This window comes from Rhinoderma darwinii, chromosome 1 (genome assembly GCF_050947455.1).
Source record: "Rhinoderma darwinii isolate aRhiDar2 chromosome 1, aRhiDar2.hap1, whole genome shotgun sequence".
Lineage (NCBI taxonomy): Eukaryota > Metazoa > Chordata > Amphibia > Anura > Rhinodermatidae > Rhinoderma > Rhinoderma darwinii.
Window position 1 is genome coordinate 38,589,819 of NC_134687.1, and position 20,508 is coordinate 38,610,326.

General features: G+C 42.8%; 1 protein-coding gene across 6 annotated transcripts in view; it reads left to right on the plus strand.

The window, feature by feature from the left end:
• The first annotated feature begins 1,976 nt into the window (after positions 1 to 1,976).
• The window catches only part of LOC142749535 (uncharacterized), a 129,217-nt gene continuing 110,685 nt past the window's right edge, over positions 1,977 to 20,508 (plus strand). For 5 of the 6 annotated variants that reach the window (XM_075857673.1, XM_075857683.1, XM_075857694.1 and 2 more), the window contains exons 1-6: positions 1,977 to 2,165; positions 11,486 to 11,638; positions 14,263 to 14,416; positions 18,166 to 18,335; positions 19,680 to 19,833; positions 20,040 to 20,221. In XM_075857673.1, coding sequence (XP_075713788.1) covers positions 1,992 to 2,165; positions 11,486 to 11,638; positions 14,263 to 14,416; positions 18,166 to 18,335; positions 19,680 to 19,833; positions 20,040 to 20,221 — 987 coding nt within the window. In that variant the 5' untranslated portion in view covers positions 1,977 to 1,991. Of the gene's footprint in view, positions 2,166 to 2,216; positions 2,301 to 11,485; positions 11,639 to 14,262; positions 14,417 to 18,165; positions 18,336 to 19,679; positions 19,834 to 20,039; positions 20,222 to 20,508 lie in introns of those variants that run through there. The other variant, XM_075857724.1, reaches the window with a different exon arrangement.

Genomic DNA, 20,508 nt, shown 5'->3' on the forward strand with positions numbered 1-20,508 from the left:
GCTGCACTAACTCTTTCAGCAACCTTGACAGTACCATGCTCGGCGCGCGGAAAATAAAATTTTAATGTAATAAAAAAAATATATAAATACGTTCATACTTACATTCCTCCTGTCCGGCCTCCAGCGATGACGTTTCATCCATGTCACCGCTCGCTGCAGCCAATCACAGGCTGTAGTGGCGGTCACGCTCGTCACGTGACCGCCTCTGCAGCCAATCACAGGCTGCCGCGGCCTCTGCAGCCAATCACAGGCTGCCGCGGCCTCTGCAGCCAATCACAGGCTGCCGCGGCCTCTGCAGCCAATCACAGGCTGCCGCGGCCTCTGCAGCCAATCACATACTCCTCTCCTGAAATACTCTGTGCTGCCTTAAACTCTGTGGACAGGTCAGGATCCTGTTTCTTTTAAATGCTGCACTGTAGCGCAGCCTTATATCGTGGATCGAGCGGGTTCCCCAGCAGCATTTAAAAGAAACCGGATCCTGACCTGTCCACAGAGTTTAAGGCAGCACAGAGTATTTCAGGAGATGAGCACGGCCGGCAACGGGCAGCCGGTCGTTTTTCCGAGCCGTGCTCCCATTATAAAGTATAGGCGCACGGCCCGTAAAATAAAAAAATAGAACATGTTCTAGCTTTTTAACGGCTCGGGCACCTTCCCGTGAGAAAACGGGAAGGTACCCGTGGCTAACAGAAGTCTATGGGCCCGCTATTTCGGATCGTAATTACAACCCGTAAATCCAAAGTAAGCCAAGCAGAGTAATCTCAAACTGTTCTCTATGCTCTGAAAGCTAAGAAAACAGCACCAAAAACTTCTTGTAACCTTTCTATGGGTGTTTCCTGGGACATGTGACAGGTTCAAGTGAAGTTCACATCCGTTTTTTAAACGGAAACACGGAACGGAAACGGAGTGCACACGGAAACAAAAACGGACACACGGATCCATCAAAAACGGCCGCTAAAACGGTGATGGAAGTGTGCATGAGGCCTAAGGGTATGTTCACACACACAAGTAAAATGGCTGAAAATTATGGAGCTATTTTTAGAGAAACGAGCTTCTGATTTTACAGCTGTTTTTGAAGCTGAAAATTTTTTTTTAGGCATTTTTTCTAGATGTTTTTCTAATGACACAATGAAAAACAGCTGCAAAAATGGCTCAAGAAGTGACATGCTTCTTTTTATGTGGCGTCTTTTTAAAACAGCGGCGTATGCACCGTCTGAACTTAAAGCCGTTTTTCCCATTGATTTTAATGGGCAGATGTTTGTAGGCGTTTATGCCCTAAAATACGCCTGAAAACTCTCCATGTGAACATACCCTTAGGGTATGTGCACACACACTATTTACGTCCGTAATTGACGGACGTATTTCGGCCGCAAGTACCGGACCGAACACAGTGCAGGGAGCCGGGCTCCTAGCATCATACTTATGTACGACGCTAGGAGTCCCTGCCTCTCCGTGGAACTACTGTCCTGTACTGTAATCATGTTTTCAGTATTGGACAGTAGTTCCACGGAGAGGCAGGGACTCCTAGCGTCGTACATAACTATGATGTTAGGAGCCCGGCTCCCTGCACTGTGGTCGGTTCGGGAAATGCGGCCGACACACGGACCGAACACCCTAGTGTGAATTAGGCCTTAGTGTCCCTGGAAAAAAAATTCAAATGTTGACAACTATGCATACCCAACTGCTGTGTTTGGTGAAAAAACAACAGACCACAAAATTGCTTCAAAAAGCAAACCAAAAACGCAGCTGTATGTGGTGTTTTCTATATTTCACTATATACTTCAATATAACCTCTGGCCGCAATAAAAAAACAAAACACCATAAAAAACAGTGTGCGTGAATCCAGCCTCGGAGAGTATAGCGCCCGTACACTGTTCCTGCTCCGGGCTTGCTGCAGTCTGTAGCCGCCTTTGTGCTCTGCTCTGAGGTACGGCTGTATTGATTCTCATTAGATCTGTATTCAGGCTCTTCCTAGTCTATAGACGCTGGTGTGAATGAGACCTAGACATAGTGTCAGCCGGGTTCTCACTGTGCGGAGACAAGACCACGAGATAAATAAAAGACTGTGTGAGCAGCCCAGGAAGAACTCCCCGAGACTGGTTCCGGAGGTCACAGAGCTGCATTCCACTTCCTCCTGCAGACACACGACGGCCCCGGAGTTCCTGGAAGTAAGTGCATGCTGTGTATACAAGGCTGTGCTATAGCCGGCCACTCCGGCTAATATAGTCCGCTTATAAGAGCTTCTAGAAGAGACTTGTACGTCCGGAAAGCGCAGTCTGCCCCTGAGGGAGGTTATTCCACCAGTATGAACAGTAGCAGTGCGATTGTCTAATTGTTTTTCAAAGACGTATGAAGACGTCAGTCAGGTTTCCAGACGGCTGCGCTTCCACAGGCAGTTTTTCGAAAGTTGTTTTTTGTTTTTTTTATAAGTATTTTTATTGCAGTTTTGTTGTGCTTCTTAGTCCAGGGTCACACACGTAGTTTTGATGCAGTTTTTGTGTCGGTTGTTTTTTTTTAGTTTTTTTAAACCAAACATGAGTGAACACAAAAGGAGGTGCATCAGTCTTTTCTTTATGGCTGGGTTCCCACGTAACATTAAAGAGGCTCTGTCACCAGATTTTGCAGCCCCTATCTGCTATTGCAGCAGATCGGCGCTGCAATGTAGATTACAGTAACGTTTTTATTTTTAAAAAACGAGCATTTTTGGCCAAGTTATGACCATTTTTGTATTTATGCAAATAAGGCTTGCAAAAGTCCAAGTGGGTGTGTTTAAAAGTAAAAGTCCAAGTGGGCGTGTATTATGTGCGTACATCGGGGCGTTTTTACTACTTTTACTAGCTGGGCGTTCTGATGAGAAGTATCATCCACTTCTCTTCACAACGCCCAGCTTCTGGCAGTGCAGACACAGCCGTGTTCTCGAGAGATCACGCTGTGACGTCACTCACAGGTCCTGCATCGTGTCAGACGAGCGAGGACACATCGGCACCAGAGGCTACAGATGATTCTGCAGCAGCATCGGCGTTTGCAGGTAAGTCGATGTAGCTACTTACTTGCAAACGCTGATGCTGCTGCAGAATCAACTGGTGCCGATGTGTCCGACACGATGCAGAACCTGTGAGTGACGACACAGCATGATCTCTCGAGAACACGCTGTGTCTGTGCACTGCCAGAAGCTGGGCGTTGTGAAGAGAAGTGGATGATACTTCTCGTCAGAACGCCCAGCTAGTAAAAGTAGTAAACACGCCCCGATGTACGCACATAATACACGCCCAGTTGGACTTTTACTTTTAAACACACCCACTTGGACTTTTGCAAGCCTCATTTGCATAACTACAAAAATGGTCATAACTTGGCCAAAAATGCTTGTTTTTTTTTAAATAAAAACGTTACTGTAATCTACATTGCAGCGCCGATCTGCTGCAATAGAAGATAGGGGTTGCAAAATCTGGTGACAGAGCCTCTTTAAGGCCTTATTCACACGGACATGTCCGTTTTGCGCGTGCAAAAAGTCAGTGTGGCATCAGCATATGGTGCGCGGCTGCGTGGTTTTCGCGCAGCCGGCATCATGATGACACTGGTTTTATGTTTACGAACAAAAAAGCACGTGGTGCTTTTCTGTTTTCATTCATTGTTTTTTATTGCTGTTGCGCGAATCACGCGCGGCACCCGAAAGTGCTTCCGTGCGCAATTTGCACGCACCCATCGTGCAGCGCGAAACATGGGCAAATTTAGGACATGTCATGAGTTTCACGCAGCGCACATACGCTGCGTGAAATTCACTGACAGTCTGAACGGCCCCATTCACTTACATAGGTCCGTGCGACGCGCGTAGCACGGAGGTATAACATGTTCGTGTGAATAAGCCCTAATGCTGCAGAATTTCTGCAACGGAATTCTGTGTGGAAATTCTGCAACTTTTCTAGTAGCCGCAAAGTGAATGAGATTTAGCAAATCTCAGCCACGCGCTGCGGAAAAAAACTCAGAAAGTTGTGTGGAAAGTGTTCTGCGGTGCGAATTTCAATTCCGCTGCCTGTCAATTTATGCTGCGTATTCTGTGTGGAGATGCTGCGGTTTTGGCCCATAGACTTCAACGGGGAGCATAACTTCCGCACTAAAATACGCAAATTGAGTTTTGTAAAGCGGAAACACAGTAAGGGTATGTTCACACGCTTAGTAAAAAACTTCTGAAAATACGGAGCTGTTTTCAAGGGAAAACAGCTCCTGATTTTCAGCCTTTTTTAGCAACTCGCGTTTTTTACGCCAAGAAGTGACATGCACTTGTTTTTCACGGGCATTTTTTTTACGTGGCCGTTTTTCAAAAGACGGCCAGTCGGAACAGAACGCCGTTTGGAGGCGTTCTGCTTCCGGTTTTACGGCCCGAAAATAAGTTATGTGAACATACCCTAAAAACCACTAGAAGTCTGCAGGTGCACATACAGTTGCTATAGTCAAACCGCAGCAGAAAAAATGCAACGCGTTTCAGAAGAAATATGCGTATCAAAAAATGCATTCTGTGACAGATTTAACTTTTTTTTTTTTAAGAATCTGCAGCGTATCCTGTGTGTGGAAACATGCCATTAGGCCGGGTTCCCACGGGTCAGATACGATGCGTAAAAACAACGCAGCGTATCTGACCTGGAACCCGCAGCACATTCCGTCCAAAACACCGCACCACATTGTCAGACGGAATTTCCGCTGCCGTGAGCAGCGTAGAAATAAAAATAACGACCGTGCTTACCTAGGCTGTTGTCATGGTGATGCATCCCTCCTTTGTCGTCCAGCCTTCCTGGATGACTCTACAGCCCATGTGAATGCTGCAGCCGTGATTGGCTGCAGCAGTCACATAGGATGAAACGTTGTCCCAGGAGGCCGGACTGGAGGAAGAATCGATAAGTATGAATTATAATTTTTTTTTTCTCAGTTGAGATTTTTGCGCCGTGGGCATGAGATTTTCAAATTTCGTTGTGGAAATTCCGCAGAGTTTACGCTATATGGGAACCTGGCCTTGGGGCTTGTCCGTTGGTCACCACTCAATCCATACAGGTAGTAGTGAAATAAAGGCGTTTAATACAACCTCGTCCAATATGCAACGTCTCGGCTGGCACTGCCTTTTTCGGGCAAAGCTCATGAGTGCGCATATAAATAGTAATTTGTAACATTGTATGTTTCCAACCCCAACAAGAATCAATTATGGAACACATGTAGCTAATCGCAGTATATACGTTATTTAATTATGCCTAAGGGGAGATACAGACGGACGTTGCGTTTTTGCGCGCGCAAACAACGCAGCGTTTTGCGTGCGCAAAAACCACTTGACAGCTGCGTATGTCATCCGTGTATGATGCGCGGCTGCGTGATTTTCGCGCAGCCGCCATCATAGAGATGAGGCTAGTCGACGCCCGTCACTGTCCAAGGTGCTGAAAGAGCTAACTGATCGGCATTAACTCTTTCAGCACCCTCGACAGTGAATGCCGAACACAATATCGAAAAACCTGTTGAAAAGAAAAAGTTCGTACTTACCGAGAACTTCCCGGCCGTTGCCTTGGTGACGCGTCCTTGGTGACGCATCCTTGGTGACGCGCCTCTCGACATCGGGCCCCACCTCCCTGGATGACGCGCCAGTCCATGTGACCGCTGCAGCCTGTGCTTGGCCTGTGATTGGCTGGAGCTGTCACTTGGACTGAATTGTCATCCCGGGAGGTCAGACTGGAGGAAGACGCCGGGAGTTATCGGTAAGTCAGAACTTCGTTTTTTTTTTCTACAGGTTCATGTATATTGGGATCGGAAGTCACTGTCCATGGTGCTGAAAGAGTTAAACTATCTCCTGACGTCGCGTACCGATAATTTTTTTGCCGGGTTCGGCCAAAGCGAGTTCGGCCGAACCCGGTGAAGTTCGGTTCGCTTGTCCGGCTTCGCTCATCGCAAAGACACTCCGTTTGGATGTTCGGAAACAGAAAAGCACGTGGTGCTTTTCTGTTTACATTCATCCTTTTGACAGCTGGTGCGCTGTTTCAGTCGGTTCGCACGGAAGTGCTTCCGTGCAACCTGCGTGGTTTTCACGCACCCATTGACTTCAATGGGTGCGTGATGCGCGAAATACGCAGAGTTATTGAACCTGTCGCGCTTTTTGCGCAGCTGACAAACGCTGCGCAAAAAGCACGGACTGTCTGTACTGCCCCATAGACTTGTATTGGTCCATGCGTGCCGCGTGAAAACCACGCGGCCCGCACGGACCAAATACACGCTCGTGTGAATCCCCCCCCCCCCCTAAGGCCCACTCATTGGTGACAGTGGGTATCCTAGTGAACCCAATATACATAACGTACCCAGTGCAGTTGAGAGGATAAAGTACCCAGTCCTGATTGAGGGGAGGCACGCCATTGTGTAATAGTTAAAAAGACTTACATAGTTAAATAGTGAGGTGAGTCCATCTCTCCTGGGTTTGCAGCGTCCTCCATGCGCATGACCAGGAGTGGTCCTAGCACACTTGCGTTTGCTCTGATGCTGCCTCCCGACACCCATTAAGTGGCTGTGAAAGGTCAGGCCCTGGGGGTACTTATGGTGACTAGGACACGCTTCCCCCAGCAGGCATGCTCCGTGAGTCACCCTTAATAGCCAGACGTTACCCTGGAGCCCTGAGCGTTCAGACTTAATGTGCTGGATCCTGCGTGTCAGAAACACAGAGAATTCGTTTTCTGCCAAGCCGTCAGTCCAGCTGACCTGACGGAATCAGCCAGAGATACAGCTTCTATGAATACATTAACTCAGATGTGATCGAAAACAGGTGGATCCTGTGTGTCCCGCTGTCATCAAAGCAGTCAGTCCCGCTGACCTGACAGGTTTGAGCGCCAGATACAGCTTCATTGTATCCAGAATCCATAGAAGCTGTATCTAAAAAAAAGTACGTTTTTAAAAAACAATTAAAAAGTTGTTTAACCTCTTCCCGCGCTGCTCCGCAATAGTACGTCCTGCAGAGGGGTTAGTTCCCGCATCCAGACGTACTATTGCGGAGTAGTTCCCGGCGCACACTGTCCTAACGGACAGTGTCCGGGAACCGGGAGGTCAGCTGTCCCCAACAGCTGACACTCCAGCCTTGCCGGTCAGCGGACCAACCATCGCCGCTGATTTCGGCAATTAACCCCATAAATGCGGCGACGGATTGCCGTCGCCGCATTTAAGTGGTTTGAAGCACATCGGCAGCCCCCACGAAGTGATTGTGGGGGCTACCGATGCTTGTCACGGCAACCGGAGGTCAGATAATGACCTCCGGGTTGCCATGTACGGAAGCCTCGGAGGAGCAGCCTCCTGCCGGTCCTCCGAGGCTTCCTGTCAGTGTGACAGTCACGTCACAATGACAGTTAGAGTACATTACACTACGTGTGTAGTGTAATGTACTCTAGCAGCGATCAAAGCTGCAAGTCTAAGTGTTCCCTAGTGGGACAAGTGAAAAAAGTAATAAAAATGTTTTAAAAAAAAAAAGTGTAAAAATAAAAGTTATACGTTATATAAACAAACACTGCATTTTTTTCCTATAATAAGTCTTTCATTATAGGAAAAAAAAGTACACATATCTGGTATCACCGCGTTCGTAACGACCCCAACTATAAAACTATAATGTTATTTTTCCCACACGAACACCCCAAAAAAAATCAATAAAAAAGTACACCAGAATCGCTATTTTTTTGGTCACCACCCCTCCCAAACTAGAGAATAAAAAGTGATCAAAAAGTCGCATGTACCCGAAAATAATACCGATAAAAACTACAACCCGTCCCGCAAAAAACAAGCCCTTACACCGCTTTATTGACTGAAAAATAAAAAAGTTACGGCTCTCAGAATATGGTGACACAGAAAATACATTATTTTCTAAATAAGTGATTTTATTGCGCAAACGCTGCAAAACATAAAAAAACCCTATATACATATGGTATCGCCGTAATTGTACCGACCCGCAGAATAAAATATAATGGTCATTTATAGTGCACGGTGAACGCCGCAAAAAATAAACTAAAAAATATTGTCAGAATTGCTGGTTTTTGGTCAACCGGCTTGAAAAAAAATTTAATAAAAAGTGATCAAAAAAATTGCATGTACCCCAAAATGGTACCAATGAAAAGTACAGATTGTCCCGCAACAAATAAGCCCTCACGCAGCTCCGGTGGTGAAAAAATAAAGAAGTTCTGGCTCTCAGAATATGGCGATGCAAAATGTGCAGAGCGTTCTAAAAGCGGATAAGATCCGACACCATTTATCAGTGCGACATCGGCCACATATCTATGGATAATTATTTATTTACCGCATTTTTATACCCTCTTATTATACCCTGATGTTCTCCGCACAGATTACATATACCCTGATGTACCCCGCACAGATTACATACGCCCCCACATTATAAACTGAAATACCAGCGAAACCCCAAACAGAAAAACTACCAAGCAAAATCTGCGCTCCAAAGGCAAAATGGCGTCCCTCCCTTCTGAGCCCTGCAGCGTCTCCAAACAGCAGTTTGCGCCCACATATATGGCATCACCATACCCGGGAGAACCCGCTTAACGTTTTATGAGGTATTTGTCTTCAGTGGCACAAACTGGGCACAACATATTATGGACTAAAATGGCATACAGTGGAAAATTGCAATATTCACACCATCCGCTGTGCATTAACCCCTTTGAGCACTATGACTTAATAGCACGTCATGGTGCGGGGGTGATGTATGGAGCGGGCTCACGTGCTGAGCCCGCTCCATATGCTGCGTGTGTCAGCTGTGTATTACAGCTGACACCCGAGACTAACGGACAGGAACAGCGATCGTGCGGTTTCAGAAGCCTTTAAAGATAACAATATACTGCAATACATTAGTATCGCAGCATATTGTACCAGCGATCCAATGATCGCTGGTACAAGTCCCCTAAGGGGACTAATAAAATGTGTAGAAGAATTAAAGTTATTAGTAGTGAGAAAGAAAAAAGTTTAAAGTTAAAAAAAAAAAACTTTTCCCATTTTTCTTCAAAAGTAATGTAAAAAAATAAACAGAATTGATATCGCTACGTCCGTAAAAGGCCGAACTATTACAATATACCATTATTTAACTCGCACGGTGAACACCGTAAAAAACTTAAATAATTGAAAACACCAAAATCGCTGTAGTTTTCGTTTTTACCGCACGGCGAAAGCTGTAAAAACGAAAACCCCAAAAAATGGAATCAGATTTTCTTCCTATATTCCTATTTTTTTTTTTCAGTTTCCCAGTACTGTTTATGGCACTTCAAATGGTATCAATAGAAACTACAATTCCTCCCGCAAGAAATAAGCCCCGACACCGCTCTAGTGACGGAAAAAGTTATGGCTCTTGGAAGGCGGGGAGTGAAAAACAAAAATAGAAAAGCAAAAAATTGATCAGTCCTGAAATGGTTAATTCATTTCTAATGAAAAAAATGTATGACCCCATGTGAGGTATTTCCGTACCCGGGAGAAATTGCTTTACAAAAATTGGTTGTTTATTTCTCCTTTATCCCTTGAGAAAATTCAACATTTTAGTGGAAAAAAATTGTGATATTCATTTTCTCCGCCTAATTCTAATAAATTCTGCAAAAGACCCGTGGAGTCTAAATGCTCACTATACCCCTAGAAAAATTCCTTGAGGGGTGTTTCCAAAATGGGGTAACTTGGGGGGCTTCCACTGTTTTGGTCCCTCCAGGGCGTTGCAAACGCGGCACCGAAAAACAATCCAGCAAAATCCGTGCTCCAACATCCAAATGGCGCTACTTCCCTTCTGAGCGCTGCCATGGGTCCAATCAGCAGTTTATTACCACATATGGGGTATTGCCGTAATCAGGAGAAAATGCTTTACAAATGTTGTGGTTCTTTTATTCTTTTATTCCTTGAAAAAATGTAAAATTTCTATGCTTTTTCAGAAAAAAAGTTGATTTTCATCTTCACTGCCTAATTCCACTAAATTCTGCAAAGATTTTCATTTTTACAGACTAATTCCAATATATTTAGCGAAAAACCTGTGTGGTCAAAATGCTAACTATACCCCTAGATAAATTCCTTGATAGGTGTAGTTTTTAAAATGGGGTCACTTTTGGGGGGTTTCCCCTGTTTTCGTCCCTCCAGGGCGTTGCAAGCGCGACATGGAACCGAAAACCAATCCAGCAAAATCTGTGCTCCAAAATTCAAATGGCGCTCCTTCCCTTCTGAGCCTTGCTGTGGGCCCAATCAGCAGTTTATTACCACATATGGGATATTGCCATAATCGGGAGACATTGCTTTACATATGTTGGGGTGCATTTTCCTTATTATTTCTTTAAAAATGTCTATGTTTTTTCAGTAAAAAGTAGATTTTAATTTTTACAGACTAATTCTGATAAATTTAGTGAAAAACCTGTGGGGTCAATATGCTAACTATACACCTAGATAAATTTCTTGAGGGGTGTAGTTTCCAAAATGGGGTAACTTTTGGGGTGTTTCCACTGTTTTGGCACCACAAGACCTCTTCAAACCTGACAAGGTGCCTAAAATATATTCTAAAAAAAAGGAGGCCCAAAATCCACTGGGTGCTCATTTGCTTCTGAGGCCGGTGCTTCAGTCCATTACCACACTAGGGTCACATGTGGGATATTTCTAAAAACTGCAGAATCTGGGCAATAAATATTGAGTTGCATTTCTCTGGTAAAACCTTCTGTGTTACAAAAAAAAATGTATTAGAAATGAATTTCGGCAAAAAAAAAAAAATTTGAACATTTCACCTCTACTTTGCCTTAATTCCTGTGAAACGCCTAAAGGGTTAAAACACTTTGTGAATGCTGATTCGAATACCTTGAGGGGTGCAGTTTTCAAAATGGGGTGACTTCAGGGGATTTTCTAATATATAAGGCCCTCAAAGCCATTTCAGATCTGAACTAGTCCCTGAAAAAATAGCCTTTTGAAATTTTCTTTTAAATAAGAGAAATTGCTTCTAAAGTTCGAAGCCTTGTGAGGTCCTACAAAAATAAAAGGACGTTCAAAAAACGATGCCAACATAAAGTAGACATATGGGAAATATAAACTAGTAACTATTTTGTGTGGTATCACTATCTGTTTTACAAGCAGATACGTTTAAATTTAGAAAAATGCTAATTTTTGCAATAAATACCCAAATTATCGACAACATTTTTTTCACTAACAAAGTACAACATGTCACGAGAAAACAATCTCAGAATCGCTTGGATAGGTAAAAGCATTCCAACGTTATTACCACATAAAGTAACACATGTCAGATTTGAAAAAATTGGCTGGGTCCTGAAGGCCAAAACAGGCTGGGTCCTGAAGGGGTTAAAATACCAAAGTACATTATTAAAGGTTTAAATAGCCTTTAAGGGAAGGTCCACCTTTCACCATTTTTCCAATGCATCCGAAATTAAAAATGAGGAAACTCTGCAAATGGCCTTAATGAAAAATGTCCTATAGTTTTGTGTCTACATCTCCTAAACGAACGTTCTTTTCACAGAATGCACCAGGAGTCAGGACCGAGTGGATCATGGAGGACATCCAGTGGTTTTATTCAAAGTCAAAGGTCCCAATTTGTCTAGCAATAACGGATAGCTTTGACTTTCTGAACAAGCTGAAGGATGCCTGTATCCTGACGGAAGAGGAGGCGTTGGTAAGGATGATGTGTTACTACTGAATATTATATATTATAAATACAATATTACCAGAAATTACCTAGATTTTCCAATATGGCAGCTCCATCCCCCACCTACCCTTCAGATTTGTGGAGCTTCATGACATTTTACTATACATGAGCTGTATCTACAGTATAACGGGCAGGGAGAAACTACTACCGCCAGTCTTAATCAACAATTAGTTGGAGTAAGATGCGACACATTTATTAAGTAGCAATCGTCTCTTAATAAGTGTGATGCATCTTTTGGCTGCCCGTGCACCACAATTGGGGCGCAACGACCACTCTGTGCTCTGTTTATTTTACCCTTCCCATCAAAAATAGAAGGATACTCGCCACACTGCTCCTCTTCACTTCTACCCACCGGGTCCCTCAGCATGCCACGGCTCAGTGCGGTGTCAAGGCCTTATATGCGATGCCTCACTCCACGTTCTGTGCCACATGTAACATCGTGACGCTGCCCGACGTCAGTAAGTTGTATCCGCTGCAACATTGTGAGTAAGCCTTATGGGGAACTGGAGGGGAGAAGAGGGGCGGTGAGGTAAGAATCCCTTTTTTTTTTTTTTTTTTTTTTTCGCACACGAACGTCCTTTTCAGCCGCAATTCTCCTGAAATCCACAGGAGAATTGAGGGCCCCATTCATTTATATTGGCCCATGCACACGACCGTGGTTTCCACGGTCCGTGCATGGCCCAGGTTTTGCTCATAGGAAATAATGGACGCGGCCATGTGGATTTGCGGGCGGCTTGTGGTTGCACCTCCGCGGCTGGCCGACCCGAAAATTACGGCGGTGCACGTGGCTACGTTCGTGTGCATTAGGCCTTAGTCTGATCTGGCAGAGCAAGAAATAGGGCCCGGCTGGGACCTCTAACTTGCTACGCTCCATAGAGTGAAATCTATGCCAGCTAGGAGCTGGCATAGATTTGCGCTATAATTTTTCTTTCATAAATTATAATTTATTGGGTCGCTGTGGCCCCGTCCCATTTGGGGAGCATTTTCTAAACTCCTGCAATGAACCAAACCCTCAGCTGTGAGTAGTACATTGTTATGCTGGGTTTTCCATCTCTAACTGTAAACATGTACAATGTTTCAATTCACTGATCACAAGCAGAGATCTTGAAAATAGTAATGGATTAAAACACAAAATTTATTTTGGTACATTGCAAAAGTCTTTATCACACAATGATTAGGCTTTTTACATTTAACTGGACTTTTTCAAAGATTTTCTCCAAATGAACGGGCGACCATGAAATATATGAGTGCGCCAGGGAGAGAGAGCAGACGTGGCATTTTCTCCAATCTTATGCAATGGCATTTTAAACCACTTCAAACACGTGCTCGCATGGAGTTCAGACGCAAAGTGGGGCATTTATCATCCTTTTTGTGCCGCTTTTCTGGCGTAATTTGCGACATTTTTCTGTTTTAAATGGTCTAAAGACAAATTTATCAATCTTTTATGCCTTTTTTAATGACTTTTGCGCTGTCCGGGTCATTTTTCAGGTTTGTCTAGTAAAGTGGGCCCGGCTTGGCTGGAGTGTAAAAGCTTGGCACATTTATCATTTGCAACTTTTTATAAAAGAAGCATTTCAACTTGACTCCACCACAAAGGTGGAGTAAATTGACATGGAGGAATCAATATGAGGAGCTAGCCAGACACCACAGATCAGAAACTATACCTAAAATATCCTGCCCACAGTTGTCGTGTCTTAAAATTATTTTTAACCATGTCACAAGGGTGTGCAAAAATAATAAAAAAGCTGTTCTACCTAATTTACTGCTGCTGCCCACCGGTCTCTACTTCCAGCTACAGCGATGAATACCTTACACCGGGACCTGTGACCTCTGCAGCCAATCAATGGCTGCAGCGGTGACTCGCCACTTACTGCTTCCCCAGCAGTAACCGCTGATTGCGGCAACCACTTTGATTTTTTTTTTTTGTGGCTTTGATTTTTTTTATTTCTGTTGTCTTATGCAGAAATCATAAAGCATATACTGTATAAGCCAATAAAAAGTATGAACCATTCCTGGAGTTAGGGCCCCTGTACACGGCCATATCCGTAATCCCGGTTTGGACAGTCGCCCGCATTTGCGGGCTGTGCTCCTATTATAAGGCCCCATGCACACGGCCGTAATTTTGATCCGCAATTATGGACCGTAATTGCGGATCAAAGTACGGACCCATTCATTTCTATTGCCCACAGTCACCTTCTCATATATTTACGGGAAGGTGTCCAGGCCGTAGAAAGGGTCCACAAAAAAAATCGGACATGACCGTGCTCCCACACTTTATCATGGGAGCACGGCTCGCAAATGCGGGTGACTATCCTCGGCCGTAATCACGGACCGGGAATTTGGCTTTGGTCGTGTGCAGGGGCCTAAAGTATGGGAGCACGGTCCGTAAAATCAAAAAATAGGACAATCTATTTTTTACGGAGCCTTTCTATGGCCCGGACACCTTCCTGTAACTATATGGGAAGGTGTCCGTGGGCAATAGAAATGAATAGATCCATACTTTGATCCGCATTTACGGTCCGTAATTGCAGATCAAATTTATGACCGTGTGCACGGGGCCTTAAACGGGGAATAATTTGTCTTCATCACAGGAATTGCAAGGAGATACTAGGACTGACCATCGAGTGGTTTATGAATGCCTCTGCTGGATAGAGGAGAAGAACATCAGTTTACAACATTTCTTTAAGTTCTTGTTTCAAGAATCCTTCCTGGAAAAGTATTCAGATCTAAATCCGATTTTTACAGGTAGGTTACAGTATCCATGATTGTTTTATCCATTTATAAAATTAAAGAGGAATTCCCGTCGTTCCCAATATTCATTATATTTTTTTTTTCCCTTCACAACATCACTCCCGTTTCACAGATCCCTAAATATATAGATAGATAGATAGAAACAAACAGAAAATGGGGAGATGCCTCCAGCTCACCTTTTGACTGGACTTGTATTTTTTGCAGTAGTCCTAGCGCTCGGGTCCTCGTGACGGCACACGATTAACTGGTTGTTTGTAGAGAAAAGTTGGGTGGATCCAGCGCTGAGGTAATTAAAAAGAAACTTTTTCTAAGTTTTAATTTTTCTTCATTAAAATTGGTTCGGTAGCATATTAATAATGTCCTGCAATGCTGGGAATGTTGAATGAAGATGAATAGCCTACGCGTTTCAAACGCTGTCTGCGTTCTTATTCATGGCTTGAAATGAAATGACTGACTGGAAATGCTGTATTTAAATGCCCATGGTAACATGTGTGATTTTGATTGCGTTCCAGGAACATGTGCTGTTGGAGCGCAAACCTGGATTTGTTTCCTCTAACATCCGGTATTCTGGTCTGATCGGTTCCGTGATGGTAAGTATTATGATATTATATTTGAGACTTCTTGTCGTGATTTTTATTGGAATTGTTATTTTTATTGTAGCTTAGTATGTTGGAACAATAGGATTTTATATATTCCTGATATGTTGGATGTTCTAGGTGGTTTTATTTGAATATTATTTCAGAAGTGTTAGAGATGGCATATAAATCGCATTGAGTCAGATAAGTGTGTATAGTGACTAAGTAAAGAAGGAGAAACTTATTATTGGTGATTAGGAAATTGTGACATTATCGGCTAAAAAGCATATATATCTTTCTTAATGTTTTGATATATACTGCTGTTAAAAATATATTAAATTGGAAATTGAGGTTGTGAATATCTTAGAAACCTTTTTGATTAGGTGGAAAACATGTAATTTTACATGTATCCACCTTTGTTTGGATTCTTTTGTTTGGATTCGATATAACAAATTTTTACATATGTATGTAATTATGTACTACACTTTTTTATAATGATGTATCTATTGTTGACACAAGAATATCGATACGAGGCTTTATAATTAGCCTTTCTGTCAACTTACTAGTCCTTATTCACACATGCAACTAAAAAGTGGCATAATAGACACATTTCCAGCATTGTCATAGTTGGAAACAGAGAAAGTATCGATATTCTTGTGTCAACAATAGATACATCATTATAAAAAAGTGTAGTACATAATTACATACATATGTAAAAATTTGTTATATCGAATCCAAACAAAAGAATCCAAACAAAGGTGGATACATGTAAAATTACATGTTTTCCACCTAATCAAAAAGGTTTCTAAGATATTCACAACCTCAATTTCCAATTTAATATATTTTTAACAGCAGTATATATCAAAACATTAAGAAAGATATATATGCTTTTTAGCCGATAATGTCACAATTTCCTAATCACCAATAATAAGTTTCTCCTTCTTTACTTAGTCACTATACACACTTATCTGACTCAATGCGATTTATATGCCATCTCTAACACTTCTGAAATAATATTCAAATAAAACCACCTAGAACATCCAACTTATCAGAAATATATAAAATCCTATTGTTCCAACATACTAAGCTACAATAAAAATAACAATTCCAATAAAAATCACGACAAGAAGTCTCAAATATAATATCATAATACTTACCATCACGGAACCGATCAGACCAGAATACCGGATGTTAGAGGAAACAAATCCAGGTTTGCGCTCCAACAGCACATGTTCCTGGAATGCAATCAAAATCACACGTGTTACCATGGGCATTTAAATACAGCATCTCCAGTCAGTCATTTCATTTCAAGCCATGAATAAGGGTATGTGCACACACACTAATTACGTCCGTAATTGACGGACGTATTTCGACCGCAAGTCCCGGACCGAACACAGTGCAGGGAGCCGGGCTCCTAGCATCATAGTTATATACGATGCTAGGAGTCCCTGCCTCGCTGCAGGACAACTGTCCCGTACTGTAATCATGTTTTCAGTACGGGACAGTAGTTCCACGGAGAGGCAGGGACTCCTAGCGTCGTACATAACTATGATGCTAGGAGCCCGGCTCCCTGCACTGTGTTCGGTCCGGTACTTGCGGCCGAAATACGTCCGTCAATTACGGACGTAATTAGTGTGTGTGCACATACCCTAAGAACGCAGACAGTGTTTGAAACGCGTAGGCTATTCATCTTCATTCAACATTCCCAGCATTGCAGGACATCATTATTAATATGCTACCAAACCAATTTTAATGAAGAAAAATTAAAACTTAGAAAAAATTTCTTTTTAATTACCTCAGCGCTGGATCCACCCAACTTTTCTCTACAAATATATACACACCTTATATTGCATGTGAATCTGAAAGTGTGTTACAAACATGATCCATATGTCGAGCTACACCATCCGCACATAGTGTGTGCTTTCTGAGCATGAGTGTTTACGGACAGTGCGATCAAATCGCGGGTTTTCTTCTGTGACTGATGCGAAAATGTGGCAAAATGCAGCAGTTTTGAAAGAACCGCAGCGTTTTTGCAGTTGTCGCGAAAATAAACCACGACTTGATCACACGTCTGAATTTACTACAGGATTCACTGCTACAGATAGCTAGTCCATACATCAACTCTTGATCGAGCACAAGCCCTAATATTAATAATTGTTAGGCTGAGTCCATACCTTGCGGTATTATCCAAGGTATCCACGAATTGCCACGTTTTTTGCAATGTGGTTATCGGTCACTTAGTTTTCACAGGTGAAGTACATTAAAAACGCGTTTTACCTCAAAAAAATGCAGCGCCAATATCATGTAAACCCAGCATCACAATCCACATTGGTACTGCTCAGTGGATCCCAAGTTTTAAATAGTAAGCGATCCCCTCCTGATATGTTTCCCTTATACAGGCGTCCACGGGGGTCTGGGGCTAAAACTTCAAGAGGGGTTTAAGATTTCCAATTTTCGCTCCACTGAGCAGCACCAATTCAGGCCGATTGTCTGATAATTGAAACACCAATAGAAGAGATTTCAAAGGGACAATATTATAATAGTTCGTACTGGTTAATATATTTAGCTTAGTTTTTGTTAGTTTTTATTTTAAATGAGAATGAAAACTGATAACCATTTTCCTGAGCCCGAAATATGTTCAGAATGTTTGTCATTTCCCTTGCCCCGCTCTTCCTACGTTACACAGTAGGGGGGCGATAATGAGTAGTTGAGAAAACAGTAGAATTCCTTATATCCCCATAGGGTATGTTCACACGCTTAGCGAAAACGTCTGAAAATACGGAACTGTTTTCAACGGCAAACTCATTTTCAGAAGTTTTTTTAATTAACCAGTGTATTTCACGGCAGTTATTGGAGCTGTTTTTCTAGTCAATAAAAAACGGCTCCAAAAACGACTCGTGAAATGATAGGCACTACTTTTTCGTGTGCGTTTTTTTCAAAACGACCGCGTAAAAAACACCCCACCAAAACAGAGCGCCGCTTTTCCCATTAAAAACAATGGGCAGTTGTTTGGAGGAGTTCTGCTTACAATTTTTCGTCCGTTTACGGCCCGAAAAACGGCCCAAAATAAGCAGTGTGAACATGCCCTATCTGGAATTGGTTCAGTAAAATACTATGTACAATTATTAAAATAAAACGCTATTTAATTTATTGGGACTTTCTGCACAGAATACAAAGAGGAAAAATACCTGCATGGCATCCAGAGCACGACTGATAAAGACAAAGACCCGCTGATATTTGCACAGATAAAAGTTCAGATCAGTTTAATAATTACAGATCGGTTTCCATTTCTGCATGGATTGCAAGATCTTACAATTCTCTCTGAATCGGAATCACTGGTGAGACTTTATATTGCTATACTTGGATTATATTCTTCCTTTTATATTAGACTCCTGCTGAAGCTGAAAACTATTAGGCCTCATGCACATGACCGTAAAAACTCCCGTTATTACGGGCTCATAGACTTCTATTGGCCACGGGTACCTTCCCGTTTTCTTACGGGAAGGTGCCCATGCCGTTGAAAAAGATAGAACATGTCCTATTTCAGGCCGTAATAACGGCACGGGCAGCCCATAGAAGTCTATAGGGCTCCCGTAATGACAGGTGGCTACATGTGTGCACCCGTCATTACGGCAACGTTGCTAGGCGACGTCCGTGGATAGTCACTGTCCAGGGTGCTGAAAGGGTTAACTGATCGTCAGTAACTGTTTCAGCACCCTGGACAGTGAATTCCGATCAGAATATAGAGCAACTTGTGTATATAAAAAAATAAATAAAAAGACGTTCATACTTACCAAGCACTTCCTGCTTCCTCCAGTCCGGTCTCCCGGCCATTGCCTTGGTGACGCTTCCCTCTCGACATCCGGCCCGACACCCCTAGATGACGTTTCAGCCCATGTGACCGCTGCAGCCAATCACAGGCCAATTACATGCTGCAGCGGTCTCATGGACTGCCGCGTCATCCAGGGATGTCGGGCTGGATGTCGAGAGGGACGCGTCACCAAGGCAACGGCCGGGTAAGTATGAATTTCTTTACTTTTACCTTGGAAAGGGCTGCCCCTTCTCTCTATCCTGCACTGATAGAGAGAAGGGGCTGCCGATTAGTGCAGTGCAATTTTGCAGCGAAAACGTGCCCGTAAATACGGGTGACACCGGACCCGTATTTACGGGTGGGAAAAAATACGGTCGTGTGCATGAGGCCTTAAACAGGGCATATGAATGTGGACAAACATAACGTATATCTACAAAAATGTTGCTTCTCCCATTATAGTCACTTGGGTACCTATCTAGAGGATGCGCAGGTAGTAGTCCTTTGGAGCCCATAACAGACCAGTAGAACTATATACTTTTACTATTGTTTGTATGTATATCTTATAACGCATGCGTCCCTGTCAAATAATTGGAATAAATATGCACACCCGTATTATACCAACACACATAGTTTTTCCTTTTTGGGAAGGAGGGGGGCGGGGTATTTTGAGATGTGTTTTTTTTTATTTTTTATGTGGCCCTATGAGTTCTGTGTTTTGTCCCTGGCCAGGATACATTATTTTTAGTCAAGTAAGATTGGTGTCATCCAATTCACAATAATAGGAATCACACGAATGCCTGAAACTAATGGGCATATCCGCACTGGAAAAATAATTGTAACTATTAAACCATACACTTGTTATCTTTTATAGAAACTACAGGCGGATGAAAGGCCGGTCTCTCGGGTCATATATGAATCTTTGTCGTTAATTGAGAAGAAGGACTTGAAATTAAATATAGTGTTTGAGTATATATTCCAGCAGTGTTACCTGCAGCTGTATCCTGGTCTACAGGATATATTACAAGGTATTATGACTTCCTGTGCTTTATATACCTGACATTGAAGGGTATGATGGGTTAAAAAGGGCAAAAAAAACAAGGCTGCAAATAGTTACTTAGCCTTATAAATAAAAAAAAGTTACTTTTAATCTGATAGAATGAGTATTTGCTCAAATTTGTCAAGTCAGGTCAACTTTGATAACTAAATGACGACAATGCATCTTTCCCTGCAGAACCAAGTGGGCAGTTTGTTGGACATTTTAATGGAGGACAGTACCCAATGTTAAATATTGCCTCTGATCTACTTGAAGTTTTTGAACACAATAAAATGTATATATGTGAAGCTGTTAAGGAGCGGTTCCCGTTTCTACATGGATTACATGATCTTGGACTCCTTCCTCACTTGCAGTTGTTGGTAAGTTGATACTCCTTCATTAGAACTAATTAGATTTAAAGGAACCCTACAGACAAAACTGATTAAAATCTGTTAGGGCTAGTGGTTGGCGGAGCATGACACAGGGGTACTCTTTGATCCCTGCAAATAAAGCCTGTGCTCTGTTAATGGTTCCAGGGGCATCAGACAGAGTCTTCCAACACCTTCTTTCATCTAACGTAGCTTTCTCAGCTTATTGGCCAAAAGAGATCATGTGGCCATTTTAGAATCACTTAAGCGAAAAAGGACTTAGGATGTGAATGCAATCA